Source organism: Solea solea, chromosome 2 (genome assembly GCF_958295425.1).
Source record: "Solea solea chromosome 2, fSolSol10.1, whole genome shotgun sequence".
Classification (NCBI taxonomy): domain Eukaryota; kingdom Metazoa; phylum Chordata; class Actinopteri; order Pleuronectiformes; family Soleidae; genus Solea; species Solea solea.
This window is the reverse complement of record NC_081135.1, coordinates 20,455,859-20,479,291: the sequence shown is the minus strand read 5'-3', so window position 1 is coordinate 20,479,291 and position 23,433 is coordinate 20,455,859. Positions and strand designations below refer to the sequence as shown.

At 38.5% G+C, this 23,433-nt stretch overlaps 1 protein-coding gene across 2 annotated transcripts; it reads right to left on the bottom strand.

The window, feature by feature from the left end:
- Positions 1–1,013: 1,013 nt before the first annotated feature.
- On the bottom strand, positions 1,014–22,634 carry itga4 (integrin alpha 4). Of its 2 annotated transcripts, none has more exons than XM_058616439.1 (29): positions 22,281–22,634; positions 21,376–21,588; positions 20,737–20,855; positions 20,135–20,235; positions 17,791–17,923; positions 16,654–16,721; positions 16,230–16,362; positions 15,084–15,169; positions 14,831–14,893; positions 14,602–14,742; positions 14,119–14,227; positions 12,175–12,269; positions 11,989–12,079; positions 11,840–11,885; positions 11,314–11,468; positions 10,021–10,175; positions 9,771–9,923; positions 8,978–9,054; positions 8,341–8,482; positions 7,434–7,535; positions 6,969–7,045; positions 6,730–6,819; positions 6,484–6,571; positions 5,855–5,962; positions 4,784–4,909; positions 4,103–4,228; positions 3,832–3,930; positions 2,402–2,521; positions 1,014–1,719 (listed from the first exon to the last, which is right to left on the bottom strand). In XM_058616439.1, exons 2-29 carry the CDS (start codon positions 21,573–21,575, stop codon positions 1,618–1,620), a joined length of 3,105 nt encoding a protein of 1,034 aa, XP_058472422.1. In that variant the 5' UTR covers positions 21,576–21,588; positions 22,281–22,634; the 3' UTR covers positions 1,014–1,617. The 2 variants fall into 2 exon arrangements, with proteins under 2 accessions (XP_058472422.1, XP_058472423.1); XM_058616440.1 differs by having other exon boundaries at positions 7,434–7,532.
- Positions 22,635–23,433: the final 799 nt, after the last annotated feature.

Here is a 23,433-nt window from a genome sequence, read left to right as displayed (position 1 = left end):
ACCTTCTGCAGTTGTGCTCATGTGGCTCTGCCATATATTTTTCTCAGATTTTTGGCACACAATGGTTTCCTGCTACATTTCCCAGCAATTACTTTTTTGAAGTTGTGGAAAACAATTGCACACCAGAGTACTTAAGCAGGCAACACAAAAAAGTGTAGAGGACCAGTCACACCAGAAAAGGAAGGTAGAAAATCATCCAAAGATCATAAAAATCTTCTCTTTTTTTGGGTGTTTTCCATTGTGCTAAAGACTGTTCCTCCCATCCTTCCTCCTCTGTCCTGGAAACCAATCAAATTCTGGCACTAAGGATGTCTGAGTCACTTAAATACATCTCAGCAACCATTTTCAATCAGATCATATGCTACTTCAATGTTACAATATAATATACTGTATCATGATTCATTTTGTAAACCAGGCAGGACAGGAATAATTCACTAAATGCTTATATTGTCCTTCTCTTTTTACTAGTGTTTCAAGTGCAACTTAAGGAAAATAGAATTGCTATAGAATTGTGGTTAGTATTAACTTTTTTTGTAATATAGTCTTTGTGTCTAATTCTGTATTTGTTTAATTTCCATCAGTCTCATTCTTTGCTTTGACACCACATGCTGTAGATCTACAATCATAAACTTGGTATTTTTCCCTGAAATAGGTAAAGGAAGTGAGGAACCATGTTAGCCAAATGGAAACCACCCAGCAACAAGTGAGCCTCTAAGGAAAAGAAAAACAATGACTGTCTCAATATTTGTCTCACATCTAATAATTGCAGATCTCCTTCTGGGAAAAAAAGTGTAATCTGCAACAGTTTCCTCCATTTTGGACTCCGACTCTCTGTTCCCTCATCAGTGTCACAAGCAGTCAGCAGTGTCAGGACAGCTTACTTTTGGTCAACACTGCAAATGTGTCAAAAACATGGATAAATGTACCCACATGAGAATCCTCCCTCTCACCTGCATTTTCCGTCTCTCTTCCTTGTGCCATTGTATTGAATCAGGACACAAAAGGGCCAAAAATACATATATACGTAAAAAAAGAAAAAGAAAAACACAGCGCTGATTGTTTTCTACATCACACACTGTCCTGGCTGCCAGCATTTGACATCCTCTGTCTGGACGACATCTTTTCATGTCAACAGTGCATCAAAACAGCAGGTTACAAAAATGGTGTTTATCAAGGGAGGGGGAGCAATGAGCCAGTCAGAGGCCATGTTTCATACCCTGAGAACATCACGTCCTTTGGTTTGTTTCCTCTTAAAAGAGTCAAAACACAAGTCATTCACGACAATGTCGTGCTCCCGGGACGTCATGAGATCTTCTGGTTGGTCCAGGTTTGAATGTTTCAACTTGACTTCCCTTTTTATTAATCCTCCATTCATCCGTAGCTGCAGTCTTTGACTTTGTGAAGGCACATCAGGCAAAAAGGTTTTCAAAGGTTATGGTCCAATTCAGGTGATGTTCACTTGAGACATGCTCAGCAACCACCACAAACAGAAATTTGTGGCTTTGTTGATGTTCATCTGTCAGCAAGAATGTCTCATTAAAATGCAGCACAGTCACAATGTGAACTCCACCTTATAGTCAGAGACAGGAAGTCGTGCATAGAGGTGACAGTTTGTGGTTAGGAAAAACTCTCTCTGTTATTGCTTTTAGGAACATAGTCCCAGCTGTGTCTCCGTAACTCCTCCTCCTTCTTCTTAAGCTCCCTCTTAAAGAAACCAGCCTGAGAAACAGACACAGACACATGTCGTCAAATCAAGCAGCAGGCGTCATTACTTCTACACATACAGTGAGAAACTGCAGTTTCTGCAGTTTTCTGAGTAATTACCAAAACAGACTCCATGGTCTACAACCTAGTTTCCTCTCCCCTGCCCCTACCCACTCTCACACACACATATACTATACACACATGCACACATAGTGAGAAGCAGGAAGAAGGAAGTAACGTTGTCTTTCAGTGTTGTTTCTACAGATCATTTATGTGTATATCTGTCTTTTAATGTAGCGTTGCTGAATGTCCGGGCTTATTTTGAGCAGTAGAATCCACTTGTGAAATTTCTGATTCCACTTCCTGGTGTTTTTAGCCATACAATATTTCCACTGTATGAAGCTATCTAACTTTACTTGCTCTGTGTCTGCCTGCTCAGTTGTGTGGAGCTGCTAGGCCTAATGTGAACTAATTTGACAAAGAGACATGGGTTTATCTTTAAATGTTACACACCACAGCTTTAAGTACAATTATATTGTGATGTATTGAAGATTTTTTTTAATATTGTGGTTTATCTGGGCAGTATATTAGTGGAACAGCACAGACATGATCAATATCATGAGATTATCATGACATAATATTCTTCTATCCATAATTGCACTACATCAGTATTATGTTTATAGACGGACTGACGTACCTTCCACAGACACCAGATGAGAGCAGCCAAAATCATCAGACCCAAAACCAAACTGACGACGATGATGAAAACCTTCACTGCCGTTGAGGGTTTCTGGGTAAAAAGAGCTTCAACCACCACCTACAAATATAACATACACACAAAAGATATGATTAATATTAGTAAAACAGAAATATTCATCAGATTGTGGCAACTTTGTTAACATTTAACAGCTGCAACTCCCATGAGATTTCTATTGTGCAATTATTGTGTGCTGTATCTGCTGAGTGATAAAATATGGTAGAGGAAGTAGTAGACTACACATATATGTATATTTAACTTAAGAGTCAAGTATGTAACATTATGTAGGGTTTATTGATATAAATATAATATACTACTACTAATATTATTGAATAAGGGGCGTGTCCACACGGAAAAAAGTGTAGGTAAATAATGGGTTACAGAGTGGGAAAATCTCAAAACGCCACCCTTACGTTTTCATATAGACAACGAATATTGGAAATATACAAATAATACTTTGGAAAAACAATACCATGGTACCCCCTCTCTCTTGCGCTTGCATTCACTGTCTGTATCTTCATTGCTGTCGTCAACATACTAAGTAACTACAGTAAAGTCAGCCTCAAAAGTCAGCTAGATATCGTTAGGACACATCCTGTCCTCAGCAATTTCAGACACAGGAGTGAAGAAAAAAAGTGTTGAAGATTAACAGTGAAACTAAATCATAAAATAAGGGGAGGAGATAACAAAACCTATTTTCATAGACACTATTTTTACTTGAATGAACAGATGAGTGATTGTTCTGCACACAGTCAGCTGCACTGCACATCCACAGCTCGTCCTTGTCTGTGACTCTGTGTTCTCTGTGTGGTCACAGTGTTTCTCTCCCTTTCTTTCTGTGAGAAAGACTGACTACACAGTAAATACAGTAAATGAAGCTCACTTGTGTGGCAGAACTGGCCATTTCCTTCTCGGAAAGTAGTTAGGGTTATGCCAGAAAATTACTACATTTGTTGCCATTTGCTTTTTGAAACTTTATGATAACTTTTATTTTATTTGAATTTAAAATACTACTTACATACATTAAGTGTTGAACTTTAAGTAAGAATAAATGTACTAATTATGCTGAAGACATGCCACTATAACTCAATTATTATTATTATTATTATTATTATTATTATTATTATTATTATTATTAATCAATATGTCTATCTGGAATTAATAATATTGACAAAGCCATTTGTACAACTGATTTCACAGAGAGAAATCATTTCCAGATGAAGCTTTGATGAGAAGAAAGCCAACATTGATCAGATCAGATATCAGTGTGACAGCGTGGATGAACTTGTTCCAGATGGGCTTCAGTCAGACTCTACAGTGTTGCACTGAGCTGTGAAACCTGTGTTGTGATTGGCTGCAGGGTGTTTTACCTGTGCTGTAGGTTGTTTCTGGATGAGGACTGTATGAGGATCTTCTCTGGGAGACGACAGCCTCGCTGTTCCCTCCAACATCATGATAGTGTGACGACCCTGAGACACAGGTCACAGTAAGATAAGACTTTATTGATGCCTGAATTGATCTTTGTTGACATCATGTTCCTTTGTGGTGTTTGTCATTTGCGGATATTTCAGTAAAGATACTTCTGGTCACTGACAGCTAATTTTCTGTGTGTGCATACATGCATGTATGCTGGTATTTTACCGGAGCTTGCAGTAGTACAGCAGGGTTCAGTTTGACCTCCAGTTGGATGGTGGCATCTCTTCCTGCTTCCAGATTACCGAGACGACACACTAGCCGCTCACACAGGTTATCACCACGGCCACAAAACTACACATAGACACACACACATTGGGAAAGATTAACAATGGTAGACACATTACACACTAGCATTCAGAAGGACAGGGTCGATCCTGAATAAAATATCATATATCACTGTACATATAGAGTATGACTCTAAATCAACAGTATTAACATGGTAGAGGTATTGCTGTCCCTACTGTTATGTTAAAACATGAATACAAAATTTGACTCAAGACTAGATATGTTTTAGATATGTTTAAAAAAAAAAATACTATGAAAAGTAACCTAATCTAATCATTTTGCTGACTGGCTTTCTTAGGGCATTGCTTTTTGGAACTAGCAGTTTATTCTCGTCCCTTCAAACCACCTTTAAAAACCTTATTTTTATACACTTCTCACTTTCACTTCTGTGTATATACTGTATATATGTAACTTATAATTGTATTGCTGTCTTTGCAAGAAGCTCTTTGTTTTGTTGTAATGGTAGTAATGAAATTTTTGTGTGTATGTTAAGCCTTGGTTTAATATTTAAGGTTAGAAGTAGGTTTAGGTTCAGGTTGGTGTGTGTTTGTGTGTGCATACCATTCTGCGTGTGGAGGTAGAGGAGAAGAAGAAGATGAGTTGCTTGATGAAAGAGGCTTGAGGGACTTCACAGTCCTCGATGACTGAAACAGTCTTGTCACTGATCGAACAAACACCATGAGAGGACTGGAGAGAGAGAGGGAGAACATGTTAATATTATACACACACCTTTAGACTACTCGTGTTTATTACATGTTTACTACTAATTTTTAGATCTATTACCGTATCTTTTATTGTCCTTCTACTGCTAATTCAACCACTACAGCTACCATTACTAAGACTGCTACCATTACCCAATCAGCAACAACCACAGCTGAGTGTTAAAGCCAGTGTATTGTCTGTATGAAACACAAGACAGAAATCAAGTGTCAGCATGTGTCATCACAGCACTGATGATCAAAAACTTGTGAAACTCGTCGAAAACACACTTGTGCTGAATAATGCAATTAAAATTCTTGAATAATTGTGAGACTCACTTTCTGATTTACATATTTATTTTCTTGTTTTTATTTTCTTCAAAAATCTTTGTTGAATAAAAAGAAAATAAACATGTCCATATTTTCAAATAAATGCATTGGAATGGAGAAGCCTGACATCTGCCGGTGGGGCAGATAAAGAACTATCCATCTATTCTAATAAGATTAGATGGATAGATTATTTTGGTGTGCTATTCTTCAATGTTAGTTTAGGTCAAGTTCTTTCACAGCAGCAGTTCCTACAGAAATTCTCTCCAAAAAATGAGGTCAGTACATTTTGTTGTGATCTGAGTAATTGTTGCCTGAAGATGACATCAAAACCTTAAAAATGGTATTCAGGGGCACAAAAGGCCCTTTTCACAGCAGCCATTTTGACATGTTTTAGCAAGAAAAGCTTCTTTACCCAAATTCACTGGCTCTAGTAACTCAATAATGTTGGCAGTAAGTGGCAAGAGCAAAAAACCATTTGAAATGTATCTTCAGAAACCTGTGAGAAACCACACAGATACCACTGACAGGTTTTATACTATCTGTGACATTCTGCTTTGTCTATCATGCTTCCTAATGCCACTGCTGTACTCATAACTGCACATACCTGCCAGTCAACCACCTGCAGCAGTCTGTGTCGGTACGGTGAAAGGATCTTTGGTAGAGTGATCTCAACGACAGTATCCAGTGACCTGCTGAGACCAGAGTTTAACACCTGCAGACAAACACAGTAACAGATGCTCTGTGAAACCTGGTAAGTTCATAATAATCAATAATCATACTAACGGTTATGTCAACACTAACCACTTAAAAAATATTTTAATAAATGTACATTCACCACTGCGAATGAGCCGCATATTTGATTTGGCAGAGATTTTTTTTTTTTTTTTTTTTTTTTTTTTACACCGGATGCCCTTCCTGACGCAGCCCTCCCATTTATCGGGGCTTGGGACCGGCACAAGAAGTACACTGGAAGTTAAATCCCCCTCCCCCCTGGCTGGGGTCAATTTAGAGTGTCCAATTAACAGTGAGCACCTTGGGTACCTTGCTCAGGCCCTTGAGCTGCCCACGTCGACATTACTAAAAATATAATTTAAAATGTTTATTTTTGCACAGCCTACAGCAAACTCAAGTCTGTTCCTGCTCACTGACATTCTTCTGTGCTCTGTCAAGAATTCACTTCTGTCTTTTCTCTGAACACACACGAAGAAACATTTGAACCAGATGATTGTTTACCTTGTATGTGTAGTTGAATGTTTCAGTGTAGCAGTCAACTGGAGTCAAGTCTTCATCTCCAAACACAAAAGAGGTGGGACTCACAAAGCTGCAAACAGAGACAGACAGACAAACACATGAGTTAATCAGCAGAAATGTGGTTAGGATCTGACTGAATTCCAGGAGTTTTTATTTTTTATTAAGGAAATAATTTATAATATGATAATATTGATTCTGAAAGAGTTACAGTAATGTGTGCTGACTCACCCATGGAAATTGATGTTGACCCCATATTTTAGAGGAAGAAGGAGATTGATGGTATTGTCATGGAGATACTCCTCCCTCTCATAGTTATCACTGACAAGAAAACATTAACATGTGATTAGCTTGTAACTGTATTGTTTTTTTTTAACTACTAAGATTTGACTGCAAAAAATGGAAATGACTTCAAAAAGCTCATGTTTGTTAAGTTGCTTGTTATCATGAGATGAGAGGAGTGTCCTTACCTGCTGGTGTTAATGTGGATGTTGATATCACCAGGTGTGCTGTTCTGGTGCACATCCAATAAGAAGTTGATGTTCATCTATAGGAAACAGGAAAAGGGATTTCAAAAGGGTTTTTTTCTTTGGCCACTCACTTCTACTAAGCTTGTATGTTAAGTTGATTTTCTTGAGCTCAATCTAAGCTTTCACTTGTTGAAATAAATACAACCTTAAAACTGCTGCTCTGTCTGAATTTGGCAGAACTTTTAACAGTTAAATCTTATGAAATACATCAAATATCTGCTGACAAGACAAAAGTTGAAGAACAGGAAATGTTTTCAGCAAATGTTAGCATACCGGTAGAACCGGATGAACAGTTCCACTGTGCCCTCGTGTAGCTTCACAGAGTGTGAAAAATGGCTGCAGGTGCTTCTTCTTGATATAAAACATTTGCAGAAACAGTGTGTGATTGGCTAAAGCTTACTGTACCCGGGCTTTGGCTGGAAGTAGAAGGCTGGTGACACTGCAGTCAACAACCACCATTGTGCTGTTGATTTCCTGTGTGACATCACAGTTGACCATGTTGTCCTGCTGCACACCAAAATACACATATTATAATCATATTATCTTATTATATATTATATAAATATTCAAAACCCCGGCTGCTTCACATTTAAATTTGTTAACTGGGAAAATTGTCTTTTTATTTTGAAGCAGTCACTGGAAACACAATGTGTTGTTTTTATTGAGTATAGTGGTCACTGTATTTAACAACAAACAAACTGCCATGTCTGGTGTGTTGGTATTTTTGGCATTTAAAGCTGTATTGCATAACTGACTAACTATTTTTCATGAGTCTATCTTTGTGTTCTCAGTTATACTTCAACCTGTTTGCAGCTGTCTTGCTTTACTAGCCCATTGTTGCTTTTGCCTCTGACTGTCTTGACATACAACAAATAACTTTTCTTGCAATTGCAAAATGCAAATAAATGACTAACCCTTTAATTAATTCATCCAAGTAGGTTATGTTTTTGGTCGCATTTGTTTGTATTTTTATGAGCAGCACAAAATGTAAACAAAGGATTTGGAAGGAATTTTCAGTGATGATGCAGGTGAAGGAACTGAGCAGCCTTGCCAGATGTTTTTGTGCTCTTTGAATACATTCTCAATTTAAAATACCAATTGATTTGTCTGAATGTAAACAGATGTACCAGCTGCTCTTCTTTGTGACAAAGTAGCTGTTTAATTGGTGTTTGTATAATACCACACTATTTACCCTGGTATAAAACCATACTTATTCAATAAATCAGCCACAAGTGATTTACTTCACAATATAACTTAAAATTTAACCAGTCCAATTCCTTCAGCTGACCAAATAAAGTTGAGATACACTCACATTCTGTAGTACTTTAACATAGTGGATGTTATCTGGGAAATGCAGCATCAGTCGTGGCAGAAAGGCATCGTCTCCAGAGTTCACCATTGAGGTTTTCAACATTATGGTCTGTCCAGAGCCGAGTGCAAAGTACTTCTGTTGACTGAGGACAGAAATCAACAACAGCGATGTTCAGTCACAGCCAACATTATAATACAGCTCAGCTGAGTTCTAACAGAATAAATGCCATGGCTGGGTTATAAAAAAAAAAAAAATTCCTCACTTAGTGCAGAGACATTTTCCATTTAAGAAAATGAGACAGAAATGTTTACAACCAGTCATATGGCAGTGTTTTTAAAAAACACACAATAACAGCATGATTCCGTCTAAGTCCAAGATAAAAGCACTAAATAAGCCAGCAGCTAATTAACACCATGTGTGAGCAAGTGAGGGCAAAAACCTTCACATTGTGTGTCATTTACATGCTGTATGTTGTTTATGTCTCATCTTTCAATAAAACACAACACAAGAGACTTGAATTAATAAAAAAATAAAAAAATAACAATCCTGTTTCAAACTACTTTTGTCTGAGAAGTTCACACACATCTCCCTTCTATGTCTGTATGCATGTGAGTTCGTGTGTGCATGTGTGTCTTACTGTGGCATTACTAGTTGAGCCGACAGCTGCATGTTGGTCGAACAGTTCACCAAAGAACAGGCTCTAGCAAAGTGAGTCTGACAAAGAGAAAGAGCCATAACAGGGAATCCTTTACATCAATACTGGTAATAATTATGAACAGAAGAGAAACTAATCATTGTGTAAAACATGGGTGACTTTACAGACGACTCCTGTGATTCTGACTAACTCTAGCTATCAGTTCCAGCATTTTAACGCTTCCTGCTCTGTTTCCATGAGTCAGTGGGACGTGACGTGAACACAGGATGAGTTGACTAATGAGGGTTAATGTGCTGCAGCTATAAACACATGTGGATTAGCCGGAAGTGTTTATCCTTGTCTGTGGAGGAGTTCACATCAGATTAACAGTTTCCTTCCCTTGAAATAAGGTAATTGTGGTAATGAACAGCCTTCAGTTTCACATTTTAGGTTCTGAAAAAATGATGTTGTCGAGCGATAAGGTCAGAGAACATCATAATAGCGTCATTCAATTAGCAAATAGCAGGACTCTAATAAGAAGTAGTTGCAGCGAGGTCCTTGGACATGATAGATTAAACTACTCACACAAGAATACGGCTGAGGGAAATCGGGACGAGGAAGTTTGTTTTACTTGTTCGTGCTATTTTGCTAACTGCTAGTTTCAGAACTTTGACTTTATGTCCTTCTAGTTAATTGTGGGAATAGTTTTGAACAGAGGATTTAGGAGAATGTCTTTAAAAAGTAAGTAATTACTTGTGAGGTTGTAGTTTATAATGCATATATCACTAGCTGGTACCTGGTTGGAGATGCTGTCCTGGTGTCCTGTGCTCTGCTGCAGAATAGGTTTTAATGGTGGGAAGGTTTTGGAAGCAGTTCTGTGGGTGTTTGCTTCTCTGAGACTGTAGAATACTTCAAACTTGACTGGAGTAAAAATGTCCCTCACGTCTTTCTGTGGGAGGATGAAAATAGTACATATCATTCATCAGCCATTAACATGTTATTAGCCACTGTATGTTTTTTGTGTACTGTATATTTAAGTGTAATACCCTTTGGTAAGCCACGTGAGTTGTGCAGGTGAGCTGGCCATGTCGTGCCCTCACATAGCCCCTTGTGCTATTGGATGACCCGTTTCCATGGAAATAGAAACGATGAGGGAAGGATGGTTTGTGGAGCAGGTCAGCAGTCAGATTATACTGAAGATCTGAAGAGGGGAGGAGGAGAACAGTCTTAGATATCAGCAGGTAAATCATACCTCTCAGAGGGGACAAAGCTTTTTCGGTTGCTGTGCCGAGATTGTGGAACAATCTTCTACAGCATGTTAGATACGCCTCCTCACTGTCTTTTTACTTTTAAAACACATCTTAAAACCAATTTTTACTCTTTGGCTTACGATCCATTATGAGACGTTGGTTTTCATCTTTTTAATAGTTTTATTGTATTCATTTGTGTTGTATTTATACTTTCTACAGTATTTTATTGTTTTATTGTATGTCATTTTTATATTTTATTTGTCTTATTTATCTCTGATGTACAGCACTTTGTTTCAGCTGTTGTTGTTTTTTAAAGTGCTTTATAAATTAAGTTGGATTGGATTGGATAAAATTTTTCGCACAATATACCTGAACATTAGTTAAACTGTAACAGTACAGTTTACTACTATGGTTTACGTCATAATTATTATTTTTTTTTTTATTACGTACATTACATATCATACGTTACATAAAATGTTTATAACATTACATTACATTTAACATAACATTTATCACAATGTGATAATAATAAAATAGTTTGTATGACCTATAGTCTTATGGCGTGGTTTCACCGGCTCTACTCGCCTCGGCACGGTTAGTAGGGTACCCAAGTAGCGTTTCCACTAGCATGGTACCTGGTACCAGGTACTCTTTTGAAGTACCTGCTCTGATGAGGTTCCAAGCATGCTGAGTAGGTACTATGCATGACGTTGCCAGACCGCCAGCCACTGATTGGTGCCATCACAGGAAGTGATGTCCGACACAGAAATCAAGCCGAACTGTAGATCAGTTAAAACTACTTAACAATCCTAAAAACGTGGGTTAATTAACTACAAGGGAAATGTTTCAATATTTAGGAGCGAGCATCATAAACCCTGCCACTGCCGTTTGTGTGTCGCGTGTAAAGCGAAGTCACCACAGTTTCACACAGCTGTGCAGCGATGACTCCATCCACGTTGAGTAGGTACTTATTTGTAGTGGAGATGCAACCTAAACCGTGCCTTGCCAAGGCGAGCCTGGCCCATAGGAGAAAAGGGCCATTAGACATGAACATGTTTGCGGTCATGTTTTAGATCAGTTTTTCAGTACCTATAGCTCCTCTGAACTGTCTGGACCGGACACTGAAACAGACGGTGATGTTGAAGCAGACAGTTGGAGTCTTGTGGTCAGGGCACAACATAGCCTGCTGGTCAATCTGCTGAGGCAGAGCCAGAGACGCCTTCACCTGGATCACTGGACGGGTCCTATATAAAACAGGACACATTTAGTTGATCTATATGATTCATAAAGTCAGTCAAATGAGTCACTTTTGACAATTATTAACTCTATTATAATACAAATATTATAAACACATGTGAATCTCATCAGAAGCTTAACAGACTAACATGTAATGTAATGTAATGTAATGGGGGCACCTGACAAAAATCCCAGTACTTGTTTGTTTGCATCATATAACAATACAATGGATGTTTACTTTTGCCCCACAGCCAACTATTGAGTTTAAGTTTGGCTCTCCAATAAAACAGTTTGGGCACCTCTGCTCTTCATGAAAGCAGACAGAATTACACAACATTTCTAAATCCAGTATAAACATAGAATTTCAGTGTGGTTTTACCTGAGAACCACAGCAGCATCTGAAAGGAATGCACCAACCGCCACATCTGCAGAGGCAGAGAGACATGAATCAAAGTTAAACCAGATCTAATCTACACATGCATGTACGTACATGTATAATATGCAAAGTTTTGTGACAGTAAGGTTTACCCTGGTAGCCATTTTCATCAATATCAATGCCAGAGCTCAACGACTGGCCAAACATTCTGAGGTCACGACCCAATGTCGATCCAGTAATTCTCTGGAAAACACATATACAGTATTTTGGAAATTAGAACAAGCTAAATGGCCAATATAGCTACAAAACATAATATTATTCTGCATCAGTGATTGTACCTGAGATGGAGTTGGTGAGATGCCCTCTTTCCTGCCATTGTAGATGTACACTGCTCCTTTTAGGTCGTCTTCTTGTGGGGCACCAACTGCCACATCTCCAAACACAAACAAAAGTTAATAATATTACCATTTGTGTTCATCATTAACCCAAGACTAAAACTTCTCTTCCTTGATAATGGCATTACATGACACATTGAAAGACTGCAAAAGTGAAGAGCATGAATGTCTCAATCACATTTTATGTTCATATCATTTAAAAAATCCCAAAATGTCAAACTTAAGGTGGCGCTGGGGCAAATGTCAGGTGATCACCAAAGTTAGAATAACGTTGAAATGATTTTACAGGATAAGTGAAAAATTTACCTTTTTGCTATATACAGTATATATATATATGTACAGTACATATATACATATATATATATATATATATATATATATATAAATATATGTACATATATATATGTACATATTTCTAAAACCATGATTCTGGCCATGTTGAAAAACGTTGAGCAGAATAGAAGTGCTCTGTATTAGAATATAAACATGGGGAAATACCAGAATGGTCATTTAATATTTTACCTGAGGCCTCTGAAGAGATGTGTTTTTACAAAGAGTTAGCTATTGGAACACACACATGTGGAGGCACACACACAGTCTTTTATCTAAGTTTGGCAGATTAGAAGGCATGGGCAGGGTTCAGTTAGAGAGCAGCAAGAGTTTGTCATTACCGTTTTAATGAACTTAATAACACACTCCACCCCTCACACCACACCACACACACAGATGCTGAGGGGTCTGTTTATGTGTGAGGGTGTTGTGTTAACGTCACAGTCATGTCTCTAAGTTATCGCAAAGTGGCAGCTACTGTTAATGCTGGGTGGGTTGTGCTCCCTCAGTTAAACATTTCTGGTGTACTCTGGTTAGTGCCATAACATGGAGTCATGGAGGTACTGAGGCTGGGTCATAGTTGACATAACTAAGATTCAAGTTTCAGAAGTTTGTCACATGCACTTCTACAAGCACAGCAGCAGAGAAATGGGATTGCAGCTTCAATGTTAAAATGTGTGCAAGGTAACTGACTTAAAATATATAGTAGTGTTGTCTTTGTATGTAGAACAATAAATATGAAATAATTAAGAGCTAAAGAAAATCTATAAACATAAATAGTATAAATAAAGTTTGATATAGAAAGAAGGAGAAACACATTCCACGTTCTGCGTCTTGCATTTCCGCATGTACTATGTTGCACGTGTGTGGGTAAATGGTAAATGGTTTGTATTTATATAGCGCTCTTCTAGTGTTTATGGCGACTCAAAGCTGCTATAGTTTTGCCATTCACCCCCATTCACTCACACTTTCATACAGCACATCTGTGTGGAGCGCGTTTTTCTATCACTCATCTTTCATATCCATTTACACACTGCCGGCACAGCCTTCGGGAGCAATGTGGGCTTAAGTGTCTTGCCCAAGGATGCATCGGCATGTATACTAGTGGCCCGGGAATTGAACCCACAACCTTCAAACTGAAAGACGACTTACTTTACCACTGAGCGATGGTAGCTAAGTGGTAGCTCAAGCTACCAGCAGACTTCCTCATAAAAGCTCAAACAAGTTTCCATAGTTACCATTTTCTTAATTGACTTTTTTGACCAAAAACAAGAGCATGCCACCAACTGAACTGGAAAGTTGTGTGCTACAGGGAGCATGAGTAGTCAACGTGTTAGTCTGTGAAGGGGCCACACGGAACAACACAGAAGCAAGCAGATGACAACATGTCCGTCACCTGGACACTAGCCGACAAATGTGGATCCAGAAAGTATGACCCTTACAGTTTTAGTCGTATTTACCTATTGACAGTGGTAGTAGCAGCACTTTGTGAACTTGAAATGGTTTCATCATTCATCCAATAAAAAAAAGATCAGACTGTGCAGGTGTGATTGTTACCATTGTAACCATCATCATCCAGGTCTCCCAGGTCAGCGATGGTCTCTCCAAACCGTGCAGCATAGGCGTTGCTGCCAGTCAGCTGAAACTCCGCCTCCAACAGTTTTGCCTATATTAAGACATAAACAACATAATGCTTCACTAAAGGTTATTGGGGTGATGGGTATATGGTTTTTAGTTTGTGGAATTACTATTTTTCACTGCCACCTTTTTACAAGAAACTTGACAAAGAACTGCTTATTCATCTTTTATCTTAAGACCATCATGTCCCCGCAGCGCTGATGTGATTTGAAACCCTCAAGTCGAGCAACTGATGTGGAACTAAGTGGTCATATGAAGAAAATATAAAATTTCTGCTTCATTTCTGAGTATATAAAAATTGTGACAACGTTTTACCGGGTCCCTTAAACACAGTCATCATTATTGACTCTCCACTCTCTGCAATGTCAATTCCTATTCCATAAGATATGATTAATTGCTCACCTGGCCCTGGTTAATGTACACATGTACTCTTCCTTCCTCCCTGGCGGCACCTGTTGACAATGGAGCCCCAACCAGCAAATCTGACAAACCATCTGCGTTCAGATCCACCACACAAACACTGGAGCCAAAATAGGATCCCAGCTACACACACAGACACACACACAAACAAATTAAATGCAAAGCAATCCAAAGTTTGAATGGAGAATGCTAACATTAAGTAGCTACTAACCTCTTTCCCAGAGACTTCAGAGACCACTCGCAAATAAGTGTTGTCAATTGTGAAGATGAAGACCTGCATATCATCAAGACACACATAACCCTCACTCGTTACAATTACTAAATACTATATACCAAAAGAAACATTACAATAACTTTTCGCACAAACATGAACAGGAAGTGAACTGTTTACTTTAGTTAATATATAACTCAGTGAGTCACAAACAGACAGTTAGTAAACAGACACACAAATAAACAGGTCCTACCTTTCCTCTCTGGTTGTATTGTGGAGCTCCACCCACCACCTCCACTGTAGCAGGGCTCAGGAAGTTACCAGCTCCAACAGAGTACCCTGAACAGCAACAGTACAATGTGTTGAACATTCTGACATTTGCAGTGGTGGAAAAACAAATAAGTTAATTTACTCAAGGACTGAAATGGATTATACATTTTCATTCAAGATACCTCTCTGACTGGCATGTGCTGGTATGGATGGTTTATGGTTAAGATTTGGGGTTGACTAATATGGTTGTGGCTGAGGTAAGTTTCCAGGAAATGAATCGAAATCCTTGTGAGTGTCTGTGTGTCTGTGTGTGAGTGTCTGTGTGTCTGTGTGCGAGAGAGTTGTGGTTAAGTTGGGGTGTGACTGAACATCACACAAACACATCTTTCAAATGTATTCATACACACACACACACAAAGAAGAACATCACACCTCTCGCCCACCTGCTGTTAATCTATCTGAATAAATACTGTACCAACAACAATTCTACTTTAAGTTGACTGATGTACTGTTTGCACACATCACAGACTGCAGTAGTCAATTGAAAATGTAAAATGTTAAAAAGACTTTCTAGAACATGTCAGGACAGTCAGACATGAGACAGCATCACAGTACACAACAGTGTAGCAGGATGAAAAGAAACAGCACAGCTGCAACTATTTCTATAATTATTCCTCTACATAGTCAGCACTTTAAATTGAAACTGAGATAAGTAACACATGTAAAGTCCCTTTGTTCTCAGTTCGTGTCCTTGCACTGCACCCTCACTCTTTATCATCCAACCAAAACTCTTTTCGAGCCAAGTGTTATCAATCGTTCATTATCCAATCATCTCAACAGCAGCACTAAACAAACAACACTCTATACTTATGCATGGACTGACAAAACTTGAAAAATGTTAATTTCCATATCAATGTAAGCATAAATAAAAATGTCTAGGTGTAGCGCATACAATTTAGCAATATTTATTGGTGAAGTTGCATGTTGCAGCTGAGCTGACCTCAACCTTCTATTCCATGTGTGTTGGAGAACCTATGTAGCCTTCATATAAATATAAAAGGCTCACTCTTTTTCTTACTGTCATGCATCATGTGCCAAATACCAGACAAATACAAGAAGTAGCGAGTACCTAGGTAGCTCCCGAAGCTGACTGCTCCTGTGTCATCATCAAGATACACCGACATCCCTCGACTGGATGTATTAAAGACCAGAACCGAGCCTGTCCAATAAGAAGTCCCTGGAGCCCCCATGATGATCAGATCCTGAGAAAGACAGGCAGATTTCAGACTTGAAATCATACAAACCACATCATTTAATGTACAAAAATCCCATAAAAGTTTTATTTTGTCTATATTATACTGTATGTTTAAGTTGTAGGACATTGCCTTGCTCTCTTTTCTAAAATGCTGATTTCACCATATCAACACCATTAGGAGGAATAAGAAAAAAGCACAGAATTCCTGTGTGAACACCAGTTTAAAAAATAAACAGACTACATTCAGTTTGCTAATGGAAACAAGATGTTAAAACAGTGTTGACTGTTTGTCACTGACCTCTGTCAGGAAATTAGAAATGCCAGCCTGACATGACCCATAATCCTCACCAAACTTCCTCTGGTGGTCTACATCAGACAGAGACAAACAGACGTGTGAAAAGGTGAAGGTTAACAAACAAATATGAATGCAAAAACATTTTTTTCTTCCCTCCTGGAGCCGAACATCTGCTGCTTTCACACAGGTAACGAAATGAGAGATATAGACTTTCCAAATCTGTACTTGAAACTGCAGAGATAGCGTTTTTTATGCAGCACATGAATAGTGACACATTGGTGTCAAATGTACAACAAGTAAACAAATAACAGCATTAGGAGGGAGTCACACTGTCACTGTGGCTCATGTGAAACTACAGAGAATTATCAACTCAACCTGGAGTCGCCCTTGACTTAAAAGTAGTGTACTTTGCTGATATGATGAGTTCACCTGTTAACCTTCTACTGTTTAACTCTCACCACTTCACTGCATTACTCCTGCTGTCTACAGCATACAGCAAAATAAAGTAGACAGCTGTGTGCAATTAAATATCTCCTCTATCTTTTTGGCACCAAACACCATACACAGTTCAACATTAAAGTGTGTGCAAAGAAAATGCAGATATTCTTCTCTTACATTATACATGTTAGGAAATAGTGCCTGAGAACTGTGAAGTAAAGAATTATGGAGTAAAGACAGACATTTTCTCTCCACTCCTCTGTTAAGAATTTTTTTAGGAATGTTAAAAATATGGCTCGATGACACACTGGAGCTATAGTTAGCAAAACTCCTCCTGTAACAATATGTTGCTCTCTTGCAAACAAGCAAACAAGTCAGTCAAATCACCTTAAGATGTGCACAGTCTGTGTCTCAATTTTGTGTTCACAACTTGTCTCTATTCACCCCAACAGGACATAAAAATCAGTTATTTCAGGTCTATATGTGCTACTGTTAATTTTGACAGCGTTCATTGTTTCACAGTGAACAGCAAGATAATCGAAACAGAAGCTCTCGGTAAGAAAGTTATGGTATTTTATCTCCAGGTTTATTGTACAAAATGAGGGCGATTGCCACTCACACATCAGATAATGTAAAAATATTAGCTTTCAGAAATAATGTTCCAAGAAAAGTATAAAAGTCCAATAGTTAATATGTGTGTACCTCTGTAGCAGGGGATTATGGATTGGCCATGCCTCAGGTCGCTGCCATAGCGATAACAGACTCCATTAGGCAGCTTGTTGTTCTGACTGTCTTTCTTCGAGTAGAAGACGTTCTTCCAGCGGTGACCACACGCCTGAACACACACACACACACACACAAACAGCATGTGACATGGACTCATTACTGTCTATAACACAATCACAAGTTAGCAGCAGTGTTGCTATTCCCATGACACAGAAACAATAACTCTTTCTCTATCTCTATATATCTCTCTCTGTCTCTCTTTGTGTGTGTGTGTGTGTGTCATCTTTAAGTCACTAAATGTAAAGCTCCTTTCAGACATGGAGACCTTTCACATTGTTGGCAATGCCTTTGAGGCTTTCAAACCTAACTCTGGCTCCATGATGGTTTAATGCACATGTGACAGGACCAGCAGAAACAGTGCAACAAACAACCCGTTACTGCTGCAGGACATTGATGAGTTGTGAAATTTAGTTAGGAAGTCTGGTATCTCTTAACATTACAGAACAGTAACCATATAGGTAATAGCATGATAACAATGTTGTCAAAGGGGAAGTTAAATTACTGTAGTACAATCTTATTTCTATGGTAATCACTCAAGTATATTAGCTTGGAAATAATGTTCATCCGAGACAAGGTAGTTTACATGTCAACCTTACAATATGGTTATCATTCAGATTTTTTTTTTTAATGCATTTGATCTTATTACACAGGTGATAGCATATTAAATCTCAAAACCAAACTATTAGCTAAATAATGACATGTTCTTGTCTGTAATAATATCTCCTAATTACAACTGTTACCACTGTTATTTCCAAGACGGAAATTGCATTAAAAATAAGATGGTATTACAATCATTTTACTCCCTTACACATTCCCAACACCATTACAAAATGACTACCATGCTTACTGTGTTGTTGCAATTTTAAGGAAGAAAGTAGAAAGGAAGAACACTTTGCAGTTCTCAAGCCTCAGGAGGTTGACTGTTGGGCCGTCTATGATCATCTATAGCACTTGTCAGGGTTGTCTGCATGGCATCCTTGGCCTTGGCCGGCTTTTTATGGCTGAATCAATATGTTGTATCACCATCCATTAATGACAGATCTCTGTGATTGGCTAAATAGCTCCAGTAAGTCAGAGAAGGAGTAGAGACATCGAAACGACAAAAGCAAGACTACTTCCTTCCTCCATAAGTAAAACATTTCATTTTTTCCCCTCATCAAAGATGAAATTGTGAATGCTGGAGCTTATATGCACCTCAAGCGAACATGTCTTCCAGTTTCCCCTTCTCACCGATAGATAGAGTCAACAGCCAACTGCTGTAAGAGAATAACTTTCTCTTATGCAGACATAGAACCTAAGTGCTGTTTTTTCATCAGCTGTTCGGAGTCCGACTTTTTCTCAATCAGCAGTGACGTGTCGGTCATTATGCTTTAGTAATGGCCCACTGTCGGGGGACCATGTCCCGGGCCTTAAAGGCACCAAAACACACACACAGCTATTACAAACTTACTGCTGCTCATCCTGCTTTTAAAAAAAGGGGCTAGCCAACATTAGCTGACTCTTTTTCATGGTTCCATAATAATCTGTCAAGAATCATGACCCTGTTGCCTCAGAATATGCACTCAGTCAAAGTAAAACCACAGGCCACCAATTTGCATGTCCATTAGCACCAAAGTGATATTACAAACCAGTACTAGTGACCAGCCACACAAATACTTTCAGCATCTTCAGTAGAACACAAATGAGACAACACTTGACAGTGATGTGACAAAAAGCAGCTGCTCCTGATTCCCATGTAGGCAGTGTCCACAATACTAGCCAAATGAATTTAATTAAATCATTCATAAACAACACACACTGCTTCATCAGGATTAATTATTTTAACCTGTGTATCTTTGAGAATGGTGAATAAATTTTTTGAGAATTGTGTAACTAACTTAATAGAGCTACATGCCTTAGCACCAAATACAAATGATATATTACATAATGATAATATAAATTAAGTTTGTATAAAATAGTATCTTGAATTTTGCTTTAATAGACATATTTTTGACAAAAGGTAATAACAGCTTAAGTTGGTAATATCAGCTTCAGTCGTCGTTGTCTAAAAATGGCTGAAATCTGTGTGGCAGATTATTGTGTATTTTTTTCATTGTGCACTTTCTCTTCCTTGACACTGTCATAAACACGAGTAAACAATGAGCCCCGCTGACCAACCACAGCTCGCCTGTGTCTCTTCTGTTACGCTGATGTGTTTATACATTTCAATGGAGGTGTGTGTCTGTGCATGTTTGTGAGAGAAAGAGAGAAGATGTGTTACCAGGATGTGTCCTCCATTGTCTCCAGGCTGTCTGGACAGACTGACTCCCAACCACTGGTGATCACTTTCTGCTTCACACGTCTTCCCACAGCTCACCACATCTGCACAGACACACACATGAATTACATTTACACTCTTTCACACTTGTTGCAACCTTTACTTTTAAAAGACCATAGCATGGAGTATACAGTGAAGTACTCTCAAACAAGACAATATTGTCATTCCCACAAAATTAACTAAAACACACCTGCTTTGAATTTTAGTTCTTAGTATGTGGCTAGTATGTAGAGCCCCTTCCAAGTCAGTCTACCATCCATTAACTTAAAAATAACCAGTTCTTTAAGCTGACGGAGCATAATATCTGTCTCCTTGTCAGTCCAAAAATTAATTTTTTATGTTTTTGTTGTTGTTTACCAGACAACTAGATTTATTAAATGTTGTCCATTTAAGGATTTCATAAAATAACAAAAAATTGTGTTTCAGACACAACTTACGTACAACATATATGGACTAAAGACCACCTTTTTTTTTTAAAAAAAAAGGTACTTTTATCTTTCAAATGTTAGAGAAAATCTTTTAACAACATCAACAGAAAAACACACCAGCAGGCATGCGGTGGCAGTGATGGGACTCAGCAGTAATGTTGCAGCGGAAAACTGCTCCTGGAGATCGAACAGAAGGATTAGAGGATGAATTCGCTACTGGAGCTCCAACCACCAACCTGAGAGAGAGAGGGGGAGAGAGAGAGAGAGAGTGAGATTTAGCCCAAATCTGTGCGTCTGTTCAGTGTCTGAATGGCATCTGTGTGTGAACCATCAAAGAGCTTTTGTCATTGACAAGAACCGGGTAATTAGCATGCAAACACACACACAAACGCATTACTTTAGCCAAAATGGCAACTAATGAAGCATCACTACATGAATGAAACTTATCTGTTCTATGAGGTCAGCAGTCATTTATTTTTAAGGTCAAAGTTCATGACTAAGGAGACACCCACAACGCAATGCCATGAAATGTAGTTCAGCCCACTATTGGTGAGATCATCACTCCGATCATGACTTCCAGATGTTTATTTAACATACAGAAACTCATGAAATTCATACAGGTTGATCAAGTCAACATATCTGTACCTGCCATTCAAAGAAAAATGAGTTTCAACATTTATATGAACAGAAGATCAAAAGCAAATTAACAAAGGACTTATCACAGATCAATGTCAGATGAGCAGCATAGATACAGACCACTTGTGAGACTTGTGGCGATGCAGCAGGACTGAGTAACCAAACATGGAGGAGGAGGGACCACTGAACTCCAGACTGTGGTCCTGATCCAGACTGTATCCTCCTGCAGGACTAACCAGCACTAGGAATTGGACCAGGACCTGAGCCAGGACCAGAAACAGACTGCAGCGCACGCACACACCGACAGCTGAGGGGTACATGATGGAGGATGAACTAAAGGAACGCCAAAGAGAGAAAGAGAGTCATAAGAATCATCAGCTGCTGATGTCTCCATCTCCATCTCCTGTTGCCTATTTACAGTCATGGAGCTTAATGAGAAGTTGTGTGCAGCTTACAATTATATGTAGCTAAGTTTATGACTATAACAAAATCAGAATTGAATAGACTGACATTAAAAAATGGAAGACAGGAATGGATTACCCCCGTAACAACACAATACAAACTATAAGCAATAGAAAATGAATTGTCAATGATTTTAACAATCAATGAATATACTTAATGATAAATAGAGATACTTTATCTCCTTTAAGAAGATGAACTCGACACATGTTTCATTTAAAAATTATGATCGATCATTATCAGGGCTAACATCTGCCTCATACTTGAGGATATGACAGACTCCATTAAAAGAGAACACTGGCAATAAAAAATGCCCCCACACACACCTTTAAGTACGCCCCTGTGAAAAAATAATATTATAAAATGTCTATGAGAAATTGAGCCTTTTTCTACATTAAAGAATTTAGCTTAGTGTCAAAAAATATTCGTTACATGTTTAAAATGGTTCTGACTGATTCATTACAATAGACTACCAAACCTTTAACACACATAGAAGACTATTACTATTTTAATGACTGAAAACTTGTCACTAACATTGTTTTACTCTAACAAGAAGTTCACTGTACCGTTCAGACGGCAGAGAGTCCGGGTCAAACTATGGTTCTGGTTCCAGTCAGTACCGGGCGGACATGATTAAAAAAGTCGACATTTGTCTAAGGAATATCCGTTTAATAGTCCTGGGTCTCGGTGGGAGTCGTTCGGTCGCCGTGAATCCTCCTGTTGCTTCACCTCAGTCCGTTATTAACCGTCCGAGCGCGTGGACCGGTGTTCTATGTCACCGGCGCACGAGGAGGCTCCGGTATCTCCTGACAGAAGAGATGACTTACTTACTATTACTAACGGAAGAAAGTGGGAAAATCTGTGAAAAGTCAACTTCAGCGCTTCAGATGAACTCAATGAAACTCACAAGTGAGCGCGCGGAGAAACTCCCTCCCTCCCTCCCTGTGTGTGCACGTGCGCGCGTGCATGTGTGTGTGTGTGTGTGTCTGTGTATGAGCTCGTTTTTGTTACCTCTTCAGGACCTTGTCCGATAACACTGACCTTGCACAATAGTATAATATTTAATATTTTATACATTTTAAATAAACACTTGTCCAGTATTTTTACACAATATTTTATATTTGCATACAGTTTTGAGTAATGTTATGTTACAGGTGCATGTGCAGGGTGAGCTCTGTAATTAAATTACAGAAAGTAAAGTTTTATTGTCAAAGAACAAATTTGTTCTTTGAAAATAAAGCTTTACTACTACTAGAGTTAGTCTTTTACTACTACTCTAAAGTTAGTCCTCATGGGCACCAAAACCTAATGAGGCAATACTTCTTATTTGAGGCTCTAAAGGAAGACATACGTTATGACATGTGGCTGGGTTAGGGCATTAACTGGTTATGGTTAAAGTATAGAGTTGGGCAGTCCAATTGCAGTGACCTAATACGAAAAGCTGTGCAAATGTGTGTTTTTAGGGTGAGGGACAGTTATCTATTCTCAACCCAAGTTAATCCAAGGGGGGTTAGTGGTGAAAATTTGTTGGTAGATGTTAAAAAGACAGAAGCTCACATCTTCAGGAAATGAACTGTGTGTGTGAGAAATCACGCAAGTGCACAACAGTGTTTCCTCTCCACCAAGCACATGGCTTTGTGTGAGTATGTGTGAGTGTGTCTTGCACTTGCATTTATTACCTTAAGTTTAGGGCTAACATTTGAATTGTGATTAAGGTTA

What these genes read in the sequence shown, in the direction of transcription:
- itga4 (XM_058616439.1), bottom strand. Translation starts at nt 21,575, where the DNA reads ATGTACCCCTCAGCTGTCGGTGTGTGCGTGCGCTGCAGTCTGTTTCTG. An exon ending in TGATGAAAATGGCTACCAGG is followed by an intron (nt 11,886 to 11,988) that starts GTAAACCTTACT and finishes CTGCCTCTGCAG; the next exon opens with ATGTGGCGGTTGGTGCATTC. An exon ending in CATTCAACTACACATACAAG is followed by an intron (nt 5,963 to 6,483) that starts GTAAACAATCAT and finishes GTTTGTCTGCAG; the next exon opens with GTGTTAAACTCTGGTCTCAG.